This window comes from Astatotilapia calliptera, chromosome 18 (genome assembly GCF_964374335.1).
Source record: "Astatotilapia calliptera chromosome 18, fAstCal68.1, whole genome shotgun sequence".
NCBI classification, from domain to species: domain Eukaryota; kingdom Metazoa; phylum Chordata; class Actinopteri; order Cichliformes; family Cichlidae; genus Astatotilapia; species Astatotilapia calliptera.
Window position 1 is genome coordinate 196,169 of NC_137439.1, and position 25,436 is coordinate 221,604.

General features: G+C 45.8%; 2 protein-coding genes across 5 annotated transcripts; both read left to right on the plus strand.

The window, feature by feature from the left end:
- The first annotated feature begins 1,853 nt into the window (after positions 1 to 1,853).
- Positions 1,854 to 12,780, plus strand: LOC113011094 (cadherin-7-like). 4 transcript variants are annotated; one of them, XM_080292333.1, is made up of 12 exons: positions 1,861 to 2,032; positions 2,508 to 2,795; positions 3,720 to 4,014; positions 4,526 to 4,645; positions 5,031 to 5,198; positions 7,196 to 7,383; positions 9,002 to 9,255; positions 9,333 to 9,469; positions 9,539 to 9,660; positions 9,928 to 10,045; positions 10,740 to 10,994; positions 12,014 to 12,780. In XM_080292333.1, the coding sequence occupies exons 1-12, from the start codon at positions 1,973 to 1,975 to the stop codon at positions 12,484 to 12,486; spliced, it is 2,478 nt and encodes an 825-aa protein (XP_080148459.1). In that variant the 5' UTR covers positions 1,861 to 1,972; the 3' UTR covers positions 12,487 to 12,780. The 4 variants fall into 4 exon arrangements, with proteins under 4 accessions (XP_080148460.1, XP_080148457.1, XP_080148458.1 ...); XM_080292331.1 differs by having other exon boundaries at positions 1,858 to 2,032; positions 9,333 to 9,660; XM_080292332.1 differs by having other exon boundaries at positions 1,859 to 2,032; positions 2,511 to 2,795; positions 9,333 to 9,660.
- Positions 12,781 to 18,226: 5,446 nt separating this feature from the next.
- dnajc1 (DnaJ (Hsp40) homolog, subfamily C, member 1) lies at positions 18,227 to 25,038 on the plus strand. Its single transcript, XM_026148922.2, has 12 exons — positions 18,227 to 18,561; positions 19,370 to 19,471; positions 19,568 to 19,614; positions 19,694 to 19,859; positions 19,960 to 20,057; positions 20,145 to 20,238; positions 21,934 to 22,015; positions 22,110 to 22,276; positions 22,382 to 22,501; positions 22,908 to 22,956; positions 23,259 to 23,626; positions 24,472 to 25,038. Exons 1-12 carry the CDS (start codon positions 18,301 to 18,303, stop codon positions 24,538 to 24,540), a joined length of 1,623 nt encoding a protein of 540 aa, XP_026004707.1. The 5' UTR covers positions 18,227 to 18,300; the 3' UTR covers positions 24,541 to 25,038.
- The last annotated feature ends 398 nt before the right edge of the window (positions 25,039 to 25,436 follow it).

Here is a 25,436-nt window from a genome sequence, read left to right on the forward strand (position 1 = left end):
ACTGTTTTTTAAATATCTTGCTGCATTTTGTATAAGTTCATGCTCAAGTTTAAAACAACAACTACACTAAAGCTATTCTGTTATACCTGTATGCAAAAAAAATATTTCATAGTTCAGCAATACTGATCAATCTAATAAACTTAAACCTACACCATCCTCCCTATTCTGGTATTTTAAAGAGTACTTAGCATAAATATTAAGCAACCTAACTAATAGGGTTCCAACTCCCAGCAACAACAAAAATAAATAAATAAAAAATAGGGAACCACCCCTCACGCTCCACCTCATGATGCTTAATCGACGTAATCAACCTTAGTTTGATGCAGTGTGAAAAAAAATGCACAGAAATCAATTATTTTTCAAGAAATATTAAATAGATTCAACATCTTTCTTCAACAAAATTGCAGACTGCACAGATGGTACCTTCCCAAAGGAAAAAGTACTATAGCTTACTAGGGTATATATATTAGACTTAATAGTCACTATATACAGTAATTGACTTCTATTCATTTTACTTCAGATTAAAACTTTGGGTGTCAGATAATTATTTATTAAAAGCTAGACATTTTAAATGAGAATAAGAAAGAAAAGTATGTCTTTGTGCCCCCTTTTCCCTGTTCATGCCGTATCGGCCCCCCTGGCTAAACTTTGCTAGATCCGCCCCTGCACAGTTACGTCAGCTACGTAGAAAAAGATCCTGGAGTAGAAAGTAATATTAAATACATTCTAACAACAGCTGATCAAGCTTAAACATGCTGCTGTTGTTCAGCCGCTGGTTTCCTCTTTCTGGTGCAAAGTGGGCCAAAAGCAAACAAGAGACACGGACTCGCGACAGAAAAGCCGATCAGCTGATCATTAAGCAGTTTCATGATTGAAGTAGCAGCAAGAAGAGGCAGTCGCTCCATATATCGCTTGTTAAGCTTAACGCAGGAATGCTTTACAAACATTCAGAGATGGACTTACACACTTGCTTTACTTCTCTCGGGATAACTTTGTCGGAGATGAAATGCCGGGTTGCTAGCGAAGCTCCACATGCTATCCAGACCACCGACAGGTCCCGCATGCCACAGCCGCTCTATCACGTGATGCATACTGCTCCGACGTGCTAACGTTCTGAGGCGAGTTACGGCGTGTTGCAAGTTTTGTGAGGTGCTTTCGTGATATTTAATGGATCGATTACATTTTTTATTTTTCTCCGATATCCGATCCAGTAATTTAGGTCAGTATCGGACCGATACCGATACGTAATATCGGATCGGTCCATCTCTAATCTTTATGTGGCCATCTCAGGCACAGCAGCCCCACCCACCTGTCCAAACCTTCAGTCAGAAGAAACTGAGTGGAGAGTCAGTATCAGAAGGATCATTTTGAACTGTGAATCATACAAAGCTGCTCTAGAGACCTGGGACAAACATACAGCACTTAAATGAACATGTTTGAGGAATGCTTTGCTGTGATCTATCCTTGTTAGGAACTTGTTCCTATTAAAAATGATCTCTTCCAAAAATATCTCTGTAAATGTCAGCGAGAAACTGTGAGGAAGAGGAGCAGGAGGAGTTTCAGACAATGAAGATTTTTGTAATGGGAGGAGAAAATGTTGCATGACGGTGAGCTGAGGAAACCTGGAGGGTTAGAAGTTGCAGGGATAACGTTTGTGCTCCATCTCCGTCCAACACAGAAACTCGGCAGGGTTCAAAAACCCGTAAAAACTTCAAAATGACAAAGTCCTCATTACAAGTGTTCAGGCTTATTGAGGAGCACTTATTGAGAAGATGTTCATTAAAACAACACATGAAGAAGCTGCCGTCCTCGGTCCAAGTCATTTGACTCCTCCCCCCCTGCTGATGAGGCGGAGCCTAACACCCCCTCCTCAAAGGGAGCGGGGTTTGTGTGACAGACAGAGAGTGGCAGAGAGGGATAGAGCGTCGGAGCTGCTGCTACTCTTTCATCAATAATCAGTCATCGTCATCTGATGCAATTGCTGTCAATAACCTACAGATCCACAGGGGACGGTCCGATCAGCAGCTGCAAGGTAAGACTGCTGGTTTGTGTATTTAAGGTCAGAGTTGGCAAAAACAGCAGATTTAAGAGTGAGGAGAGTGCTTTCAGATTACTAGAGCAGATTTAACGGGATGAAGAGGAGCTTCAGATTAACAAAATCCTTTAAACTGGGCTAAAATATGTTTCTATAATCACACTTCTCCAACGTTGTACGTTTGCTTCATAAAAAGTTCAGAGGGTAACACAAAGAGATGCTCTGCAGCAGCACTCTGAGATAAATCCTTCAAACTGAGCTCATTTACATCGCAGTAATGTTACCAAACTGATCATTGGAAAATGACTGAGTTACATTTTGATTCATTTGTCTCAGGATTTTGTTAAAAATTCAAAGTGAGCTGAGAACTCATTCATGCCCTGATAGAGTTTAATGACATCATCAATATTAAAAGAGAGGACAGGTGCTTACCGTAAACTTTCATTCTCTTTGGCTCAAACGATCCCGCCAGCAGCTCCTGCCACTGACATCTTTTTGCTGGCCACGCCTGTTAACCTCAGAGATGAGCTTTCTGCGTCTCCCGAGCATGCTCACTGTAATCATCCTTTCCCTGTGGGAGACGTCCGGCTGCGGGGCAATGACGCTGAACTCCACGGCCCTCCTTCAGGTGTCAGCAAGAACACGAGGAGGGGGAGCGGGTGTCTACTCCACCCAGAGCAGGAGGAGGAGAAGCTGGGTGTGGAACCAGTTCTTCGTCCTGGAGGAGTACACGGGAGACGAGCCGCTCTACATCGGAAAGGTACGAACTGTAGATTTACAGATTTAGTTTAAATGACGGCTCCAGGCCCAGGGCCCGTGCAGGTGCCCGTGCAGGTGCCCGTACCGGTCCGGGCCTACGTCCTGGCTCTGCATCATAGATGTGGGGTTCAGATGTGTCGGTGCGAAGGAGATGTTTCTGTGCAGCTTTGTTGCAGCAGATTTAAAGTGTCTCTGAACCAGAACAGAAACTCGTTTTTGTTCCCAGCAGCAGTTCATAGCTCATACTTTTGTTTTGGATGAGAACTTTAAGCATGTCACAGACCCAGAAGTCCAAACAGAAACCAATAATGAATAAACAAAATTCTTCAGGGAAAAAAATTAAGAAACATAAAACTAGCGGTAATTCTACTGAATCTAAAGTGGATTAAAAATATGACAAACTTTAATCAGGAAGTTCTTCTGGGTACTGGATTAGGACTTTTCCAAGAACATCGGATATCAAACTGGTATTTGGAAAGCGTTCATTTGGAGAAAGCCCAAAGACGAAAGGGAACAGAGTGAGGGAACTAAAGGACATCAGGAGGAACTCCACTCTGAGTTTATGGTGTGGATGGATGTACCTGGTGAACCTGGTACAGTGTGGCTGTGGTTCAGGAGTAAGAGTGGGACGTCTCCTAACTGGGAGGTTGATGGTTTAATCCCTGGCGTATACTGAGCTCTTACTTGTCCATTGTACTGTGTGAATGTTAGCAGCACTGAGTCAGGCTTGTAGTAAGAAATGTGGCATAAAAACACCAGTTTGTTGATTGTGCAGTTCAAAGGTCAAAACAGTGAAACAGGTGATGCTTATTTAAAGTGAAACGGGCACATTTGCTTTGTTTCACGGCGAGCTCCACCTTTGAAGGTTCATTTTCTCGAAAATAACAATAAGAAATATTTGTTGTACTCAACTGGTTTCCTGCAGCTCCACTCTGACCTGGATAAAGGTGACGGACAGGTGAGGTACGTCCTGAGTGGCGAAGGAGCAATGTCCATCTTCTCCATTGATGAGGACACCGGAGACATACACACCACCAAAAGCTTGGATCGGGAACAGCAGGCGTACTACACACTGAGAGCTCAGGCTCGAGACCGAAATACCAACCTGCCGCTCGAACCCGAGTCCCAGTTCATCATCAAGGTCCAGGACATCAACGACAACGAGCCCAAGTTCCTGGATGGACCGTATGTGGCCCGGGTGGCTGAGAGGTCACCTGTAGGTGAGTCCAGAACCAGCTTTTGTCTTCACATAGTCCCGTGTGAACAGGCAGATTTCATGTGTGAGTGGAGTTAGCTTTTTTACAGTCCACTCGTTTCTATCTGCACTGAAGTCACCTCAGCTGAACGTGAATTAGATCAGCAGCGATTCAGCAAGCAGAAGCCATTTTCATAGACTTCTGCTTGTAACGTGAAAACCTGATGTCATGCAGGCTTTTAATGTGAAAGTCTGAGGTTGAACAGGCAATGTACAAACCAGAGCTGAGCAGGTTCTTGTTGTGAAACACCTGGATAGGTTTTCTGTCCTCCAGGTGAGTCTCCTGTTGTTGGTCCCATTGCACATGCTCACTAGTGTTGATCCTGAAACGTTAAGACTTCAGTTAAGTCCCTTGGTTTGTTTTATGAAGACACCATCTCAGAATTCACTAGTTGGAGCAAATCCAAATTTAGGTTTGACAGCGTTTCTACGAGACGGCAGCACTCCCTGTTTGAATAAAGTTTGATTTTGTACAGGTACGTCTGTGTTGACCGTGGTGGCGACAGACGCCGATGATCCGACCTATGGAAACTCCGCCCACCTGGTTTACAGCATCCTGCAGGGGCAGCCATATTTCTCTGTGGAGCCAAAGTCAGGTGAGCGTGTGGCTGTGAAACGCAGAGAGCACTTGGTGACGCCACGACCAGTTGGGATTAAACTGCTACAGACCATGACTGACTTTACCCATGAGCGTTTGGCTGCAGAGTTGTCTGTAACCACCTTCGTGTTGAAGGTGACACGGTCACGCCTCCTCTCTGAATCCTCCTTTGCTGCTTCACACATCAGATGTAGTCAGATTGCAGCAGATTAAAGCGGATTAAAGCAGCTTCGGCCTCTTCGCCTGAAGCCGCTTTATTTACTGTGTGTAAATGAGGCCACATGATGTCACGTTCACATCGGTTTGTGTCGGCGCCGCACAACACCTGTGACCTTTTTAATGTCAGCATGTGGATCAATTATGAATGTCTCACCTGTCTGCAGGTGTGGTGCGTACAGCCCTGCCCGACATGGACCGGGAGCTGCGGGACCATTACCTGCTGGTCATCCAGGCCAAAGACATGATTGGTCAGATGGGAGGTCTGTCAGGAACCACAACGGTCACTGTGATGCTGACTGATGTCAACGACAACCCACCTCGCTTCCCCCGCAGTGAGTCTCACCTGAGAGCATCCTGTTAACACCTGTTCATTGATATTTGACTCTCTCCTTTTCCTGTCCTTCTGGATTCAAACCTAACAGAGTTTCTTTAGAAATCACAGCTCCTCCCTCTGCCTGCTGGATTTTTAACAGTGAGCCTGCAGAGCGTCGTGACCTTATTCCAACATGATGTCCTGAGATTGCGGAGTGTTACAAGTATTTAGGGTTGTTCTTGACCACAAACTGTGTTTTGAGCCTCATGCTGATGCCACTACCAAACAAGTTCAGCAAAAACTGTTCTTTTTAAGGCAAATGAGATCTTTTAATGTCTTATCTGAAATTTTGTCCTTGTTTTACAGAAGTTTTATTGAATCATTTATCTGCTTGGTTTGGTAACATGACTCTGAAGAACAAGAATCGGTTGGGACTTTGGGTAAAAACTTGCAGCGAACTCTCAGGGCGTTTGGCAAGACGGACTTTTGACCATTTGTAACAAGCATGTGCTGAGGAAGGCTCATTCTGTTAACCGTTTGAACCATCCACTTCACACTGAGTTTGACTTGTTGCCCTCTGGCCGTTGTTTTAGAGTACCTGTGAGGACGACCAAAGACTCCTGGTTTCTTTTATCCCGACTGCAACCTGTCTTCTTAATGGAAAATAAATGTCTTGTGGCTTTTTATTATTGTTTTGTTTATTCTCATTGTTGCACTGGTCACAGGCTGCCTCTCTGACCCAGTGCTTTATTTTGTATTTTTGAGTCTCTTATGTTAAGGTTGTATGATAAGTTCCTTTGTTATTCTTATTTAAGGTTTAGTTGAGTTTTGGTTTGCCATTATTATCATCTGTCTCATGAGTTTTTTAAATTCAGTTTCTTGTCTTTCATGTGTTTTAGGGCTGTGTATTGTGTTGTCATGTCTACGTCTCCATGTTTCCTGTTTTATTTTGAAAGAGTCTGGTGCGTTCTTGTTCATTGTGACTTTCCACCTCGGCTGTATCCCAATCCAGGGTCTGCAGCCTTAAAGGCCGCATTTTAAGGCCGATTACGTCACAGCGACGCGCCGAAGGCTGTTCCAATTCAAAGGCTGCTCGAAATGCAGCCCTCAAGTGCGTCCTTCATTCCCCTGAATTTTAAGGACGTGGTGGTTTAGACTTCGTGGCCCACCATATCCCAGAATGCATAGCGCAGCGGTGGGTGTGGATAATTTTGCCGAAAAAAACGGCGGATGAGGGGCGCCCGATGAGTAAACTTTAAGTAAGTACTGAATATGATGTCACTTATTTCTGTGCAAATGTTTAATAACGAAGAACCTTAAACATTGCTGTTGGCCACATGTCGGCAAAGTCATGTGACATCAGTGACGTTTGTACTAACTTGGTTTTAAAGCCTTTACTTTAAAATATACGCCGTTCAATAGCTGAGCTTAATCTCACAGAGAATGATCAAAGCTCATGTAGAAACAAACAAATGAACAAAAGATTTTCTCCTTCATTTCTGTCAAACACAGCTGTATGACACGTTTCCAGCTGTTAGTATCATGGTTGCTAGGCAACCTGGGCAGCGCAACGGAGGCTAGACCGTCCCATTTCACAAGCCACGCACTTCCAGCCTTAGCGGTCTTTGAGTACGCGGCCCTTGAGGATCGTTGAGGCTGCAGACCCTGAATTGGGACACAGCCATTGTGTCAGCTGTTTCCCCATGTGTCCCCACTTCCCCTGATCACCTCCTGTGTATTTACGTCCTCTGTTTTCTGTGTTTCATTGTCAGGTCATCTGTGATCCCCACCATAGTCTCTCATAGTTTTCATGTTTATCTCCTGCCACCAGCCAAATAAAGGCTCGTTTTTTTGTTCACCTGACCTCTCCCTGCTTCTGGGTCCTGTTCACAACACATACCCCGCTGTGACTGCGCTTGCTGTTGCACTAATTTCCCCAGAGACAATAAAGAATTGAATTGAACTGAAGGGGGCGCTGCAGGCACTCATTCAGGCTTCATCCTCTGTGACCCACAGAGAGTTACCAGTTCAGCGTCCCAGAATCCACACTGGTGTCAGCGGTGGTCGCGAAGATCAAAGCTCTGGATGCGGACGCGGGTCCAAACGCTGAGATGGACTACAGGATCCTGGACGGGGATGGACTGGGAACCTTCAGGATGCTCACAGACCCCCACACACAGGAAGGACTGGTCATCCTGATCAAGGTTCTGGATTGTTTGTAGGTCACAGAAATCTCCAGTTTTTGGTTCTGATGTTTCTGTCCACTGTGAACTCTTCCGAGTCTTCTCGGGACGCGTCCCTGTGATCGTTGCATCATCGCGTTAGCACTGGCCTCGTGTGCGTCCCAGAGGACGTCCCTGCTGCTCGGCAGCTGCTCACAGCTGTTTAAATTTAGCTCGCTGCGTCTCTTGCAGATGACATTTTTTTTATTGTTCTGATTTTAGATTCATCGCTCAGATAAAGGTTTCCTTTCTGTTCTCTTCTGTCAGCAGTCGTGTCTGTTCCAGCACAATGAGAATAAATGTGGGTGTCACCTTCACATAATCGCATGACCACGTTTTACTGATGGCCACGCTAGTTTATTCAACCCAGTAACATGACTTACAAAGGAGAACAAAAGTAGATAGGTTTCCAGCTTCGGTCAGTCTGACCTCCATGTGTCGCTGGCTCCAGCGGTGGGCAGCAGATAAATCATCTCCCCGTGTGTAGTTTCAGATCTGGGCACCACTAACTGAAAGCCCTGCTGATATGAAGTCAGATACATCAGGGCCTGAGCCATCCTCCGACTTTTAAACCATTAGCAATACTTCTTGGAAGCTAAGACAGGGAGTTGGAGTGATGTGCTCTGTTTTCTAACTGCAGCCGTCTTTCCAGCCTTAGAGGAAGCCAGTAAGTAGAGCATCGTCATCCCTGTACACACGAATAAGCCTCTCAAGTCTTGCTGGACACATAAAACATCTCAGGCTTGTCTCTGTTAAAGTGCCAACTGTCCACAAAAAGGTCTTTTTGTGACAGAGCCAACTCGTCTGTGTAACCCACCCTGCATTCATGACATAATGGACTGGAGGACTGACCCTCGAGCCTCCATGAGGCATGGAGCTAATTCCTGCCTTCTACCTGTCTGAGAAGCACACCTGAGTTCTCACCTGTACTGAGGTGTAACAGTAACGGGGTCTGTTTTCAGGTGACCATCTTTTAACACATTTATGAGAGCAGCTTCTGTGCTGTGACTGAAACATTCAGCAGTTTGATTAAAAGTCACTTTCCCTTACTGGTAAATTTCATGTTAATGAACACTAAATGCAGCAGGATATAATTTCTGTTCTTTAGCGATGCAGAGAAAACGCCAGCAGGATGTGTAAGACGGCAGAAACATCCTGGTAGCTTCAGTTTTCTTTATACAGAAAATAACTGATTTGAGTTTGTAGGTGAAATAAGCTCCTGAGGTTTTTACCTTCTGATTACGTTGGAGAGCCGTGTTCTCGTCTGACTCGCAGCTCTCTTAATAATTACGCTGTAGTTCTTTTCCTATTTGCTGCCAATGTGACGTTTCTAATGTTGTAAGCTGGACCGTGGTGCACAGACTCTGTCATAGCTCTGGCCTCCATTCCCATGAAGGCCCCTCTTGATGAGGTGCAGCTCAAACATCTGTTGGTGTGCTGTCAGGCGGCTCAGCTTTGTAGGAGCATCCACAGCGCTTCAGAAACAGTTAATGCATCGTGGCGTTTTTGTTACGCTAAATATTCAGAAGTACTCGGATCTCCAGGGAGAACAGCCTGCACTCAGAGGCACCTGTGATGTCATGTCCTCCCTCCTCCTCAGACTCTGGACTTTGAGACCAAGACCAGCTACGCTTTACGCGTCGAGGCATCCAATCGCTACATGGACACCCGCTTTCTGTCAGCTGGGCCGTTCAGCGACGTGGCGACAGTCCGGCTGCAGGTGGAGGACGTGAACGAGCCTCCGTGTTTTTCCCCCCGCATCAGCCAGATGGCGGTTTCAGAGGCAGCGCCGGTGGGAACTGAGGTGGGATTGGTTTCAGCTCACGACCCCGACGCCTCAAATTGTCCCATCAGGTAAGACGCGAGGCGGTAAAATCACTGCAAACACATTTCCACCAAAACGCAAAGACAACACCTGTGCTCCTCTGCAGGTACGCCATCGACAGGAAGTCGGACGTGGAGAACTACTTTGACATTGACAGACAATCAGGCGTGATCCGGACGAGCAGACGTCTGGACAGAGAGCTGAGCGCTCTGCACAACATCACTGTGCTCGCCACAGAGAGCTGTAAGTCACATGACATCAGTTTGTCTTCCTGCGAGCAGCAGGTGTATCTGACAGGTGTGTCTGTCTCAGTGGATCACTCTCAGGTGGGCAAAGCCGTGGTTCTGGTCTCTGTGACAGACGTCAATGACAACGCTCCGAGCTTTCCCGTCGAGTACCAGACATCCGTCTGTGAGGACGCCCAGCCGGGACAGGTGAGGCTCACTTGTGGCTTACAGACAGGTGTTCACAGAAAGGTGAGCGAGTGAGCAGAAGGCGAGTGAGCAGGTGTGTAGACAGACAGGTAAATACAGCTGCTGTGGCTGTGATGTCACTGATATCCGTTATTTAATGAGCATCGTCTGTGAAATCTCTGTAATCTGTTACTGAGATGGATCCAGAAGTCCCTTCTCAGGTCACATGAGCGTTGGTGACTGGATGTGCTTCTGATTTTCTGCCTCTGTTTGACCTTTGACCTTTAGATCATTGTGACGCTGAGCGCCGTGGATTTGGATGAAGCCAAGAATGGACATCACTTCCTGTTTTCTTTGGCTGCCAAGGCTGCCTGGAACCAAAGCTTCGTCCTGAGAGACAACAACGGTACAGTCCACCTTAATCAGTATACAGCAGAACTGTGCAGTCCACCTTAAAACCAAAGATAACTTCAATGAAACAGAGCAGCTCTGTGGTGTACATGGACCAGCCTGAATTTAAGGTTTAACGCCTCCTGTGTCAGTGATGTTGTGGCTGGTAGTCACATTGGAACCTGTCACTCATTGGTTCATGAGGAAAATAAGGGCCCTTAAACTGGGTGTAAGGGGATCACTTTAGTGCTGCAACAGTGAATTTTATGTTAACAAGCTGACGTCATGCACCGCCTGTCCTTGTTGTTCACTGGTGGCTACCTGCACTGAAACAGGATCCGCCCGTTAGCCGTAATATTCCCTTTGGAGAGACTTTGTGAGTGAGGACTGTGTGGAGGACGGCCCGTTTGAGTTGTGTGACCTGTCGGTTCAGCGGACCGCCCGGTTGGTGTCCCACGTTGTCCCGTCTGTGTGTGTTTGTCCCTCGTGGTTTCAGCGAACACACTGAGCGGTGCCATCTCTTTCTAACCCATTACCACAAAGCAAAAACCTTCACAGGATCTCCAGCTGCCAATCATCCATGAGCTTCTCGCTGTAGCTCCTCCCACACGTTTTAGTTCTTTGCTTGGCATGGCACCCCCTTAGATAGCACTCTGTGTTCCACCTTAAAAGCTGCTGGTGATGACGTCGATCTGTCTGTCTGTCCTCAGACAACACGGCGTCTGTCCTGACGTGGCGGGCCGGGTTCCTGCAGCGGGAGCGGCCGCTCTACTTCCTGCCGGTGGTGATTTCAGACTGCGGGACTCCGCCTCTCAGCAGCACCAACACGCTGACCGTCACCGTCTGCGAGTGCGATCTTCATGGAAATCGTCGCAGCTGCGTCCAGGAGATGTCAGCGCTGCTGCTGCCAGAAGGCCTCAGCCTCGCCGCTGTTGTCCTCCTCACCGGTCTCCTCACACTGCTGGGTATGACCTGAGACAACGTCGCGCCTCTTCAAGTTAAACTCAGTAAAGTCAGAAACAAGAAGTAGAACCTGGTTGGCTTAGAGCTGATCCAGAACCTCTGTCCATGAGGTAGAATAAAAAAACTAGCTGAAGCTGGAGTAGATCATCAAACTGATGAAACTAGAACCAAATCTGAAGTCACCTGAAAGCAGCGAGCTTTTAGTTTTTCTCCTGTTTTTTATTTTATTGGGTATATTTTATGTTTGTTTTTTATTATTTAGTTCCAGTGTAGAGCATTTTGTGTCAGCTGTGGAGTGCTCTATAAATGATGATGACTTCATTGGGACACTGACGGGCTCAGCTTTCACGTGTCTGCCAGGAACATTACCCCGACCAGCTGTTCTCAGCGTCACCTGTACCATCTTGTCAGGGTTTGGTGGGGTCTGTGAAAACGATCGAATCAGCTGCCAGTCAGACGCTGCATAAGAAAACCTGTAGTGGTCTTTGGAGAATTTCTGACATAGAAAGGGTTACAACAGACGACCTTTTAATGCTCGTCTCTATGGAGATGGGTTTGGGGGGTAGCAGGAGGAGAGAAGCTGCAGAGAGGCGTGTAAGACTGCAACTCTGCTTCCTGGTCCCAACTCTGGATAGTCATATTTTGGGGGGTTTAATAAATTTGTCCATATTTCTAGAAATAAGAGCTGCTCCATCCAAAGTGGGATGGATGCAAGACCAGGTTTCCTCCAGAAGGCTTGCCAATTATCTATGAAGATAGCTGGAAGCTGTTCGTTGGTCTGTAGCAGGGAAGCAAACAACTCTACCAGTGCAGAGAACAACAACAAATATCACACAAGGAGTAAAGTAGGATTCTGATATTGTGTGTGTGGAATTCTGAACCCATGTCACTTTCAGGAAGATGAAAACTTCCACATCCAGGGTCGTGCTGCAGAACTTCATTTAAAATTACTTGACTTTGCCGCCATCACCTCTGCCTTGTAAACTTTTTAAGATGACTCCACCCCTTCGTCTGCCCTTAGGTGTCGCTATGGTAACAGGGGCCATCAGACGCAGAAGGAAGGAGCCTCTGATTATTGACGATGAGCGAGATGTTCGTGAGAATATTGTTTGTTATGACGATGAGGGCGGTGGCGAGGAGGACACCGAGGCCTTCGACATGTTCACGCTGAGACACCTGAACGAGACCAAACGGAGCTACCATGTCACCGCCCCTGAGCCCCCGCCATCCAGGGAAGATAAACACCAACTGTTCCAGGAGTTCATCGAGGACCGGCTCCGGGAGGCCAACCTGGACATGACGGCACCACCCTTTGACTCTGTGCAGACGTACGCTTTGGAGGGCAGCGGGTCAGCTGCTGTGTCGCTGAGCTCGTTTAGCTCGTTAACCTCGCTGGAGTCGGAGCAGAGCTACCACTTCCTGAGTGAGTGGGGGCCAAAGTTTCGGAAGCTTGCAGAACTCTACAAAGACCGCGAGGGAGGTGGTGCCTCATAGAGTGCACGCCTTGCAGCAACAGGTGTGTGGTCTGTTTAGCCCATATGAACTGGATTAGTCCTCACACCAGGAGCTCTGAGCACCCTGAACCAGAGCAGAACCTGTAGAAGTACCGGCAGCTGGACCTGGAACCAGCCAGCTCGAGCTTGAGCTGCCTGACTGGACCTTTACGTAGTTACTGTGAAATATTTCCTGCTGTTGCTATTTCACAATAAAAGCTTGCCAGTGGTGCTGCTTTTATTTTGTAAGCCTGAATGTGTAACAACAGAAATAAAACTGAATTTATGAAAACTGCAGCTGCTGTTTTTACTGCTGTAACACGTCCCAAACGCTCAGCCTCTCCATGCTGACGTCGTCCTGTGACGTATGCACAACTCTGAATTTGGAGGAAAAACTTTTCAGCAAAAATGTTTTTAGTTTGTGACTCACTTTGATTTATTTTTTTTTAAGATTCTGATGAGTCCAGACTGAACCACTGATGGTTCTTCACGTGTGCTCACGTGTGACAAGCTTAGTGGGCGGGGCACAGAGATGCTTTCCACCATACAAAAAACATCTGGTATGTTAAATGGAAAGAGTGTTTGCTGTCCACTGAAACTGAAATGAGTGACTGTGAGTCGCTGCTGGAACAAACCAAGTATTACAGATATAATGCATCTTTTTTTTACCTCCAACTTTATTTCAACAGAAACTTTTAACGACCACCAGCATCATACAACTGTAGTGTAAAATTATCATACAGACAAAGATGGGTGTGTATAATTAAACACATAGGAAGAAATACCGATTAAAGGGGAAAAACAGTGAGAGATACAGTGACGCCAAATAATTAAATAAAGACATTAAAAATATTACAAATATGAATGGTTTTCAAAGTTTTCTTGTTGTGAGGAACAAATTGTAGATTTCTGTTTCTGTGCTGAAAGTCTGAGAACTTCAGATGAGCGAGTCTCTCAGTCAGTCGTTTTGATCAGACGCCGTCAGAAACGAGCGACTTGTTTCCACGAGACCGGAGTAAAGCTAAATGTTTCTATATCGCTCTCATGGGTTTAGAGGTGTTGGATTGTGTGTCCACAGGTGTTTGTACTTTGCGTCGTAATAAAATGACGGTAAAAGGCTCCGCCCACTCTCTATCCATGTCTTGCCATGCAACGACTCTGTGAATGGACTGGAGAAGTGTAGTGGTAGAGTCCTCCGTCAGGAATGAGATATGTGTGTCGACTTTTTATTCTCCCTTAAGATTATCGTGCCATAACGCTGCACAGAGCAGCTCTGCTAACAGGTTATGGGCCCAGAGCAGCAGTAAAGAGATCCTGTAACTGCCAAAGGAAGGGCAGCGTTTCCTGGAAAGCCGCAGGTTACCGGCAGGTGTTAAAAGTTTGGCACGATTGAGTGAGTAAGCGTTTTTGTGCATCATGAGCAGACGCACGGCAGAGTCGGGCAGTCGATATTCCCGTTTGCAGTTTGATGGAGATGAAAGGAAATATGAGATATGGGAAACGAAGTTCCTTGGTCATCTCAGACTACAAGGTTTGAAAGATGTCATCTTAAAGGCTGAGGGTGATGAAGAAGCCGATGGTGAAGATGATGACAAAAATGCAGAAGCATATGCAGAGTTGATACAATTTCTGGATGACAAAAGTTTATCGTTAGTTATGAGAGATGCAGTTGATGACGGACGGAAAGCCCTAAAAATTTTGAGAGGTCATTATGCAGGAGTGGGCAAGCCAAGGATCATAAGTCTGTACACCGAACTTACTTCTCTCACAAATGAAAAGAATGAAAGTGTGACGGACTATATTATCCGAGCAGAAGCAATTATCACAGCGTTAAAAAGTGAGTCATTAACTGATGGACTTCTGATCGCAATGATAATGAGAGGTCTACCAGAGACGTTTAAACCCCTGATTGTGCACGTTACACAGAGCGAAGCAAAAATCACATTCTCAGAGTTTAAAGTAAAACTCAGAAGTTATGAAGAAACCGAGAGAATGCGTGCGGCTGTAACTGATGACAACGTAATGAGGACAAAAGTGCAATTAGACCAGGATTCTACTTCATGGCGAGCAGATGACCGAAGATCAAAGAATAATGAGATTGTGTGTTTTAAATGTGGACTAAAGGGACACACTGCAAGAACGTGCCGATCCAGAGTATGGTGCAGTTTTTGCCGGAGTAGTACACACAAAGATGCGACCTGTAGAAGGAAGCTAAGACGGGATGAAGCGAGAGGGGTTGTGGAGAAGGACTACGCGTTCAAGACGGGCTCCAAACCCCAGAGGGTCCCGGACGGCGGCCAAGAGATGCTGAATAACCAGCTACTGGTGGATACGGGAGCGACGTCACATATCTTTACGAAGATCGAGAGTTTTAAGACTTTTGATGACACATTTCGACCCGAGGCTCATTGTGTAGAGTTGGCTGACGGAAGGCGGAGCAGAGGAGCTGCAAAGCGGCGAGGAGATGCTGAGAGAAGTATGATTGACAGTAAAGGACGCAGTCACAAGGTAACATTGAAACAAGCACTCTACATTCCATCGTTTCCACAGGACATTTTGTCAGTAAAAGCAGCTACTAGTAACGGAGCCACTGTGGTTTTCAAACACGGGGACAGTTTTCTTAAACATGTTGATGGAACAAAATTCCCTATATGTGAACACGAGAGACTGTTCTTTATAAACACTGTGCAAGAGTTTGAAGAGAAATGTAATGGATGTTTTGATATGCAAACGTGGCATGAAATTCTAGGACACTGTAATTATGAGGATGTTCAAAATCTGCAAAATGTCGTTGATGGAATGGAAATTAAGGGTAAAATCAACAAAAATATGCAATGTGAAGCCTGTATACAAGGGAAGTTTACTCAAACTAGGAACCGAGAACCAGATGAAAAGGCCAGGGCAGCATTAGAGTTGGTACATACGGATTTAGCTGGTCCGATTACGCCAAACTCTAAAGAAGGGTTTAAGTATGTTTTGTCGTTTGTTGATGATTATTCAGGTGCAACATTTGTATATAATCTGAAACACAAAAGTGATACAACTCAAGCAACTGAAAGATTTATTGCAGAGGTGGCGTCATATGGGAAAATCAAGTGCTTTCGTTCTGATAATGGAACTGAATTTACAAGCAGACAGTTCAGAGATTTATTAAGTAGACACGGCATTAGGCAGGAAACTTCGGCGCCATATTCGCCTCATCAAAACGGAACAGCAGAGAGGAACTGGCGTACACTTTTTGACATGGCGAGATGCATGTTAGTTGAGAGCGAATTGCCAAAGTCTTTATGGCCATATGCAGTACAAACCGCGGGAGTGATTCGGAACCGATGTTTTAACAAACGCACAGGTCAGACAGCGTATAAGATGTTAACTGGAAAAAGACCTGATCTTTCTAGAATGAAAAAATTCGGATCATTGTGCTATGCTTATAAACAAAATAGGGGAAAGCTGGATCCAAGATGCGACAAAGGTGTTTTCTTGGGATATGACAAAAATAGTCCAGCATATTTGATCTATTTCCCAAAAACCGGGAAAGTTGAAAAGCACAGATTGATAAAAATACTAAATCAATGGATCAACAAACACAGAGTGATCAGATGTATGAAGATGAGGTTTATGAATCCAGAAAAGATGGTGAACCCAAACAGACGAAGGATGAGGACATTCCAGATGGTAGTGAAAGCAGTCAAACTGAGTCCGAGGTTAAAACTGATGATAAAGTAGATGCTGGAGCTACACGTTATCCATCCAGAATCAGAAAGAGACCTGATTATTTGAGTGATTATATCACGGATGTGAAAGAGTGTGAAAATGAACAGATGCAAACCAGTGTTGATTATTGCTACAGATTGTTGTGTGAAATACCCACATCATTTAGCGAAGCTATTGTGTCAAGTGAGTCAAAAGAATGGGAAAAAGCGATGAATGAAGAAATCCAATCCCTTAAGGAGAATGACACATTTACTTTAACCACTTTACCAGAGGGTAAGAAAGCAGTGGGGGGTAAATGGGTTTATGCCGTTAAAAAGAACTCAGACGGATCAGACAGATATAAAGCTCGATTTGTGGCTAAAGGTTTTAGTCAAACAAAAGGAGTTGATTATGAGGAGACTTTTTCACCGACTGCTAACTTATCGTGTGTGAGAGTTTTGATGCAGAAAGTGGTTCAGGATGATATGTTGGTTCACCAGATGGATGTAAAAACCGCCTATCTACACGCACCAATAAATGAAGAAATATATATACAACAACCAGAAGGTTTTGAGACAGAATCAAGTGAGACTAATAAACTGGTGTACAGACTAAAGAAATCACTTTATGGGCTGAAGCAATCGGGTCGTAACTGGAACCAAACCTTACATGACTATTTAAGCAGTTGTGGATTTAGACAAAATATTGCTGATCATTGTGTGTATTCAAAAGAAACTGAAAGTGAAAAAGTAATCATCATAGTGTGGGTGGATGATTTACTCATTGCAGCTAACAATGAAAATGTGCTTTCAGGCGTGAAAGAAATGCTCTCTTCTAAATTCCAAATGAAAGATCTGGGGAAACTTAACCATTTTCTAGGAATAGATTTTCTTCAAGAAAAAGAATGTGTCAGAATGTCACAGAAAATATATATTGAGAACATTTTAAAGAGATTTAACATGCAAAACTGTAAGCCAAGGTTAACACCCTGCGAACAGAAATGGACTCATTCTGATAAATCCGAGACATTACCAGATGTGAGGAGATATCGTGAAGCGGTAGGATGTCTTATTTATCTGAGCTATTGTACGCGACCTGATTTAAGCTATGTTGTCAGCAAACTGTCACAACATTTCAATGCGCCAACTGTTGATGATTGGACAGCAGTGAAACATGTTCTGAGGTATCTAAAAGGTAGTCGAGGAAAAGAACTGTGTTTTAGGAAACGTTCAAGTGGAAAACTAGGTCTACAAGCATACAGTGATGCAGATTGGGCATCCGATGTTTCTGATAGACGCAGTATGACAGGTTATTGTGTAAGCCTAAATGAAAATGGTCCTTTGATATCATGGAAAACCAAAAAGCAGACAACTACAGCACTATCAACTTGTGAAGCCGAATACATGGCATTAGCAGCAACAGTTCAGGAATGTATGTATTTGACTTATTTGATTCAAGATCTTGATGAGTTTGAGTATGAGTATGAAATACCTATGATATTGGAGGACAATCAGGGAACAATCGCTTTGTCAAAAAATCCAGTGAACAGACAAAGATGTAAACACATTGATGTGAAATATCATTTTATAAGGTCAGCTGTACATGAAAGGAAAGTGCTCATTGATTACTGTCCAACTGAGTCAATGGTAGCAGATATGATGACGAAACCAGTTTCAAAGTCTAAGTTAGAAAAATTCTCTGTATTTGTGTTTGGAATGTAAGATGTTTTTTCCGGAGGATTGTTTTTCCCCAACCTGTGTACAAGTGGGGGTGTTGGATTGTGTGTCCACAGGTGTTTGTACTTTGCGTCGTAATAAAATGACGGTAAAAGGCTCCGCCCACTTCCTATCCATGTCTTGCCATGCAACGACTCTGTGAATGGACTGGAGAGGTGTAGTGGTAGAGTCCTCCGTCAGGAATGAGATATGTGTGTCGACTTTTTATTCTCCCTTAAAATTATTATGCCATAACGCTGCACAGAGCAGCTCTGCTAACAAGAGGAAGCTCCAACAGGGTAAAACGAAATGACGTCAGTACTCCAACGGGGCGGAGCATAATCACGTGATTGAAGAGGCGCGCGGAGCTGCAGCGGGCCCGCGCGGGGGCGCTGCTCCTCGCAGCCATGAACGCCACAGACGAAGAAGAAGAGCCGGATGTTCCGGACCGTGTGAGGTGGCTGTCGAAGCGATCGGGTGCCCGGGTCTCTATGGTCTCTGTAGCCGGATCCAGGAGCGGGTCCTCGGGGATGGGGCTCCTGCTGGTCTGCTTGGCCCTGCTGGTCTCCGCGGTCCCCCCTCTTAGCGCATGGGACGAGGACCTGGAGCTGCTGGACCTGGTGGAGGAGATCCCGCAGACCTTCTACCAGTTCCTGAACGTGGAGCAGGTCCGTGCCGAGCCGGGTCTGGTTAACTCTTGTCATAATGAAAGATTATTGCGACGATCACAGCTGATAGATCCGTTAGAGAAGGTGATCGATAATCAGACCAGATGTTACCTGATCATGTGTTTTTTAACCTGATCAATAGAACCTGCAGCAGGTGGAGCCAGGTGGGTGGGGAGGCTGTTATTGGTCCGTTATTGGTTGCTTATTAATGTAATGCTGTGTTTCTGAGCATGTGCAGTTCGCACAGCAGCAGGTTGCTCTGTGATGCAGACGGCGGCGGACTCTGACATCAGGCGGCGTTGAGCTGCTCAGAGGAAGTTGGTGTTTTTAAGGGCGATGAAAAAAAACCACAATGACTCTTCTTCTTCTTTTAATAAACGGGCTGAAGAGGCCTTCTCTGATTGGTCAGCAGGTGCCTTTATCTAGCTTTGACTGATTCTAATGCAGGTGCTCAACATCTGTGACATCACAGGAACCCTGGTGGGAATCAGCTGCGAGAAAGTAAATGTTCAAATAAAGACGAGTCACAGGAAGTTCATCATGTGCAGGTTTTCTCTTAGTTATCTCAAATGCCATCAGAGATGATGTCTGTGGCCACGGTGGTTGTCCGCCGTCTCCGTTAACCCGGGCTCTCTGCCACAGGCTCCGAGTGCCGCCGCTGTGTTTCCTGAGCCCCGTGACAGAGACTCAGCAGCAGATCAGCGTCGTGTTCTACACCATCACACGGGCCTTCATTCACTGCTGTCAGAGCAAACATCACCTGGTCTCAGGTGTCCAACGCTGACCTCTGACCTCTGTCTCTCTTCAGGAGGCGTCAGGAGCAGAGATAAAGAAGGCGTACCGCCGTCTGTCCCTGATTCTGCACCCCGACAAGAACAAGGACGAAAACGCAGAGACACAGTTCAGACAGGTGGGAACAACGACAAACAACAACAACCTTAAACACAACAGCAGCACAAACGACACTCGTGAGACCTGATGACTGTTAGCGTGTGTGTCTTTGCAGCTGGTGGCCATCTATGAAGTCCTGAAGGATGAGGAGAGGCGCCGCAAGTGAGTGTTTACATCTGTTTACGTCAGTCAGTGAGAGCCAATCAGAGCTTGGCGTTCTGACAGGTGTGTGACTCCTCAGGTATGATGACATCCTGCTGAACGGGCTCCCTGATTGGAGGCAGCCGGTGTTTTACTACAGACGGGTGAGGAAGATGAGCAACGTCGAGCTGGGCTTCCTCCTTTTCGTCATCCTCACCGTGGGGCACTACGCCGTCATTTGGTCCATCTACCTGGAGAAACAGCTGGTGAGTTGGCCAATCAGAGCGAGGTCATGGTATATCTGCTGCAGCCAATCCGAAAGGAGCAGATAGAAATAGCCAATGAGGGCCGGTCTTCTGTCTGCAGGATGAGCTGCTAAGTAAGAAGAAGAAGGAGAAGAAGAAGAAGCTGAACTCCAAACCTGCAGAGGAGCTCAGGTGTGTCAGTCAGGAGCGGGCTGACAGGTACGGTGTGACATCATCACCTGTGGAGTTCCTTTGTGTGTGTGTGTGTGTCTGATGTGTGTGTGTGTGTGTGTGTGTGTGTTTCAGAGACCAGGAGCGACCTCATTGGCAGGACATCCTCCCTCTGAAGCTCAGCATCTGGATCTACCTGTCCATTAAGAACCTCCCCCAGGCCGTGCAGGTAAGAGTGGGCTGGTCTCCTCAGTAAGCCATAGCCACAAGGCCTCTGCCTATCAGGACGTGAGGGGGCGCGGGTATGGCAGCAGTCTGGGCCAATCACAAAGCTAGATGTAATTAGAGCGACTGCAGACTGAGCAGCGCTGAGGAAGGAAAAGCTCCACTATAACAATAAAGTTTGGCCTGTTTGAATCCACAGCTGTGAGATGTGCCCACACTGATCAGGGTCACATTTGTGATCTGAGGGATTCTTTAAAGTTTAACGCTCTGGATTCAGAGCAGATCTGACCCCAGCTCAGCCGGTGTTTTAGGACCAGAACAATTAAACTGTAGCAGGATCGTGTCAGATGCTTCACACCCTAATGCTCTAACCACAGTGGGATCTTCCAGGAATGATGACACTATTTTCCAGTGATACGATTGGTCGATGAAACCCCGTCAGAGATGACGACCGTCAGCACAGAACCAGCTGAGCCCCGAGGGCCCTCCTGGGCTTCCTGCTGAAATCAGTGGAGTGTTTCTCTGCAGTTACAAAGCTGTAAATATCACAGCAGATGTTACGGTGTCAAAGAGGCTGGGACACAGGAAAGTAGGTCGCCTCATTGATTTTTGCATTTTATTGCATAGAGCCTCTTTGAAAATATGCTTCAGTCGACAGGAAATATATTCATCATCTGTGCAAAGATTTGTGCTGTGAAGCAGTGAGAGATTACTGTTGATGATAACCAAGCGTTTGGCACATCTGTCAGTTACATTTAGAGATGAAAGCAGAAATGATGGAAGTTTATTTACACACCTAAAAATGTTTGGTTTGAGTGTTTGTCAAGAGTCGCCTCCACTCTCAGGTACACCTTTTCCATTTAAAGTCTGAGCGGCTGTAACTCTGGCTTCTATTGGCCGGTTTGCATGATTGACACCTCTTTTTAATCGTTGAGCCAATAGAATCACGGTATCGTTGTCGTGTTTACGTCAGTTCCATCAATCAGAAGTTGCAACACGAAAAGTACACGTGTTACTAAATTTAAGATCCTCGTCCAATCAAATGTCTGTAACTGGGCAGAAAACTGGATTTTTTTTTTAACAGGAAACGGCTCTGAGGCATTGTGGGAGATTGAGTTATTAAGGAAACAAGCTGGATGTTTATTCTGTGAAAGCAACAGGAAAAGTCTGACTTCATGAGCGGTCTGCTTCTGCGGCTGGTTCGGTAAATCTTCGTTGGAGCGTGACGAAACTCGCAGTTTAGGAATTTGTGAAATCTCTGCTTTCAGAAAATGTACTGTTCGCTCGGGTAGCTCGTGCTATCGAGGCTCTGTTCTGCTTGTTTATGGACATTTCATGAAATGATGTGACCGTTAACTGTTTGTTGTTTTCGCTGTTTGGTGTTCGTAGAAACAGTTCATACGAGCTTGTAGCTGAGATTCAGAGGTTCCTGTGGATGCCACACACGCCGGGACTTACACAGCCTGTAACTCCTGTTACAACCGATGTAACGGGAACACACCCTCGGTACCGGTACGCTTTGAGCTGGTTAATGTGGCGATCTTTGGCACAGAGCGGGAAAAGGTGACAGCTGCAAGATAGAGCTGTATCCATGGAAATATGAAAGCTTCCTGTCCCACAGCCTGATGACGTAGCAGTGGAAATCCCTTCTGGTCCCGGCTCTGGTGCTCCTGGTTCTGACCCAGTCTCTCTGTTGCAGGAGGTGAAGCAGTACTATGAGGACTATCAGCAGATGAAGCAGGAGCAGAGAGAGGCTGAAGCTGAGCAGGAAGTGGCTCCACGTAAGAACAGCTGATCAATAATCAGTTTTCAAGCTGCCAGTTTGCCTTCAGAGTGATCAGTAATCAATCAGTAATCGCTGACCCGTCCTCCTAGGAGAGAAGCGGCCGAAGGTAAAGAAGCCGAAGGTGGAGTTTCCCATTTACGAGCCATCGGCAGAGAACCAGAACCACACCCAGAGCTATGACCCGGCCACATCTATCGAGGACATCGAGGAGCAGATGGACGACTGGCTGCAGGACCGCAGAGCCCCCAAGAAGAAGGTTATTGATCGCGTATTGATTGCTCACATCAGGTGTTAAAGAGGACCTGTTCTGGTTCTGTTAAACGCGATCCAGCCTCTGTGAACGCTCTTTGTCTGTCCTCAGGCTGCCGATTGGACTGAAGACGAGCTGAGTCTCCTTAGCAGGTTGATGGTAAAATTCCCAGGTGGAACTCCGGGCCGCTGGGAGAAGATTGTTCATGAGCTGGGTCGATCTGTCAGCGATGTAAGTGTGTTTGGTCTTCACTCTGCTGTGAAGGCTGTCCTGTCATCATCTTCTCCAATCAGTTCAGTTCAATTCAGTTTTATTTACACATAAATCACAACAGTCACCTCAAGGCGCTTTATATTGTAAGGTAGACCCTACAATAATACATACAGAGAAACACCCAGCAATCATATGACCCCCATGAGCACTATGAGCAACAGTGGGAAGGAAAAACTCCCTTTTAACAGGAAGAAACCTCCAGCAGAACCAGGCTCAGGGAGGGGCGGGGGGAGGAAGACGTGCTGTGGAAGAGAGCCAGAGATGAATAATCACTAATAATTAAATACAGAGAGGCGTCATTTAACAGGGACATACTCTCCTGGACCTTCTCTGCTTCCTGTAACAGAGTCTGTTTCTTCTACAGGTGACGGCTAAAGTCAAACAGATGAAAGACAGCGTGAGCCACACCTCAGGTAACTCCGCCCACCTCCAGCTTGCCTTCTGGACAAAAATGTTGCTGCAGTTCAACGTCGATAAACTTTCCAGGTCGTGTTTCTGTGGCGTAGCTTTGATTACTGATTACCGTGAACAAAGTTTGTAGATGACCAAATAAGACGCTGTAAAAATATGTTGTTACATTTTTGACACCAGTGATAATGTCAGTCGTCTCCATATGTGTCCAAGTTCCTTATAGGACAGTCACGTTCTATTCTTTGGTTCTACTGTCGGTTCTGTCCGGTTTCATCAGTCGTACTCCGATTCTCTCGTGTTTCAGGTCTGGTAAAGCTGTCGCAGCTAAAGGCGCCTCCTCTTCCTGTGAAGTCACATAATGTGGACGACAGCATGATGACTCAGAGGGAGGGCGAGGCTTGTGAGGAGGAACAAGAGGAGGAGGTGGAGGCACCGACGGTTCGCAGGAGGAACAGGAAGTGTTCGGATGGGGGGGGGGTGAAGGTCAGAGGTCGTCGGCAGAGAGATTTTGACCCGGCGACGGTGGACGAGGAGGACGCAGAGCCTCAGGCGGAGCCCACCGTGTGGACTCAGAACCAGCAGAAACTGCTGGAACTCGCTCTGCAGCAGTTCCCTCGCGGGACGCCCGAGCGCTGGGACCGCATTGCCAAGGTGGTCCCGGGAAAGAGCAAGGTGAGGTGGGGGCGGGCGAACTTTCGACAAGCGATTGAGAGGCGATCAATAACTTTTATTTTTTTTATTTATTTATTTTTTTTAGAAAGAGGGGCAATACATATTAATGAACATTTTAACAAATGTAAATATGCCAGATTATAGCCTTGGGCTAATTTCCATCTGCAGACCCTCTGGCAGGTTGGTGTTAAACACAAGTTAGTAAAAACATACAGAGACACTATTTACAGGTCATGTGACAAGGACAAAAACAGTGATCACATTATACTAGAACAAACAATGACAAGGAGAGTGGACACAGAGGACAGATAACAATAACGGAAACACATCAATTATATTGCACAAACCCCAGTATTGCACATGCCCTGACCGTCGTGATATTGCGTTCACCCATTGCACTAACAGTTGTTTCCCTTTTTGTAATACACTAACTCTTTTTCCCGTCCAATATAAAACATGATTATTAAACATGATTACATGTTTGTGTCCCTCAGCCGCCCTTTTAAGTGACTCTTAAAAATGGGTAGACTTGTACTTTCCCTCACTGACAGTGGAAGACTATTCCAGAAGCTCACTCCCTGATATGACAGAGCATCTGTGAAAAGGTGGTCCGCCTGAGTGCCAGTTCACAATCACCTCTAACAGTGGCTCGAGTCAGTCGAGACCCGGCAACACTGCTAGACTTTTGTTTAATAAAATCACTCATTGGTGGAGGCACCAGACCATGTATAACTTTGTATATTAGACAGGCAGATTTAAATAATTTGAAATTAGTAAAATTTAAAAACTTGTATTTTTCTAAAATTTGACAATGGTGACTGACGGATTGTGTGTATCGATTACAGGAGGAGTGCATGATCCGGTATAAGATCCTCGCTGAGCTCATTCAGAAGAGGAAACAAGCCAAGAGCTGATGCAAGGTTATGACTCCACCCCCTCTGGTCAGGTGACCTTCCGCTGCCTCCTGATTGGACAGAATCACAGCACTTAGAGGATTGGACAACGAGGCGACACACACACAGATAACTGATCAGAATATTGATTAGACGTTCTTCCAGACTGAGCATGCTCACAGCATTGATCAGAAATTCTGTGTGATATCAATCGACTGATCGATATTCTGCAGCAGAGGCCCCACCCTCTGCTGTGTGTGTGTGTGTGTGTGTGTGTGTGTGTGTGTGTGTGTGTGTGTGTGTGTGTGTGTGAGAAACAGGAAGTGACCTCACAGTCTGATGTGCCTTAAGCTCTCTTCAGCCAATCACGTGTTTACTCATCAATAAACAGTATTTATTAGCTGCCTATTTGTTTTTCTTTGACTGAAATATTTACAATAAAACCTTGTTTCGTATTGATTGATTGTCATCGGCACTGATCAGCTCATGAAATAAACGTCTGATTTCTTTTCCTCTTTACCTGTGGTCAATAGTTTGAGTTCTGCTCTTTAACACGTTTTTAAAATATTGATCAAACTCAGTTGATAATGTTGTATTACAATATTATTTTATTGATCATTTTCACAGATCAGTGCCCTGTAGATGCTGAAGTGATCAATAAGGTTATGCTTATTCAATTCCACCGTCAGGCCGCGGTCTGTCTGTGTGTGGTTAACATGTTCCCGTGTCTGAGTGGCTAACTGCCCACATGTTTGTCTTCCTCTCTGTGCTAGCAACACCTGACCAGGGTGTTTCTACCTAAGACAGCTGGGATAGGCTTCAGCCGCGAATCAGAATGGATGGATGCATATTTCCATGGTAACCAGGTAACCAACTGACAAAGAAATGAAGCAGCAGGAAGCGCTGTGGAAAGTACA

What these genes read in the sequence shown, in the direction of transcription:
- LOC113011094 (XM_080292331.1), top strand. Translation starts at nt 1,973, where the DNA reads ATGCAATTGCTGTCAATAACCTACAGATCCACAGGGGACGGTCCGATC. An exon ending in GTCCGATCAGCAGCTGCAAG is followed by an intron (nt 2,033 to 2,507) that starts GTAAGACTGCTG and finishes CGATCCCGCCAG; the next exon opens with CAGCTCCTGCCACTGACATC. An exon ending in AGCCGCTCTACATCGGAAAG is followed by an intron (nt 2,796 to 3,719) that starts GTACGAACTGTA and finishes GGTTTCCTGCAG; the next exon opens with CTCCACTCTGACCTGGATAA.
- dnajc1 (XM_026148922.2), top strand. Translation starts at nt 18,301, where the DNA reads ATGAACGCCACAGACGAAGAAGAAGAGCCGGATGTTCCGGACCGTGTG. An exon ending in GATGAGGAGAGGCGCCGCAA is followed by an intron (nt 19,615 to 19,693) that starts GTGAGTGTTTAC and finishes GTGACTCCTCAG; the next exon opens with GTATGATGACATCCTGCTGA. An exon ending in TGGTCCCGGGAAAGAGCAAG is followed by an intron (nt 23,627 to 24,471) that starts GTGAGGTGGGGG and finishes TATCGATTACAG; the next exon opens with GAGGAGTGCATGATCCGGTA.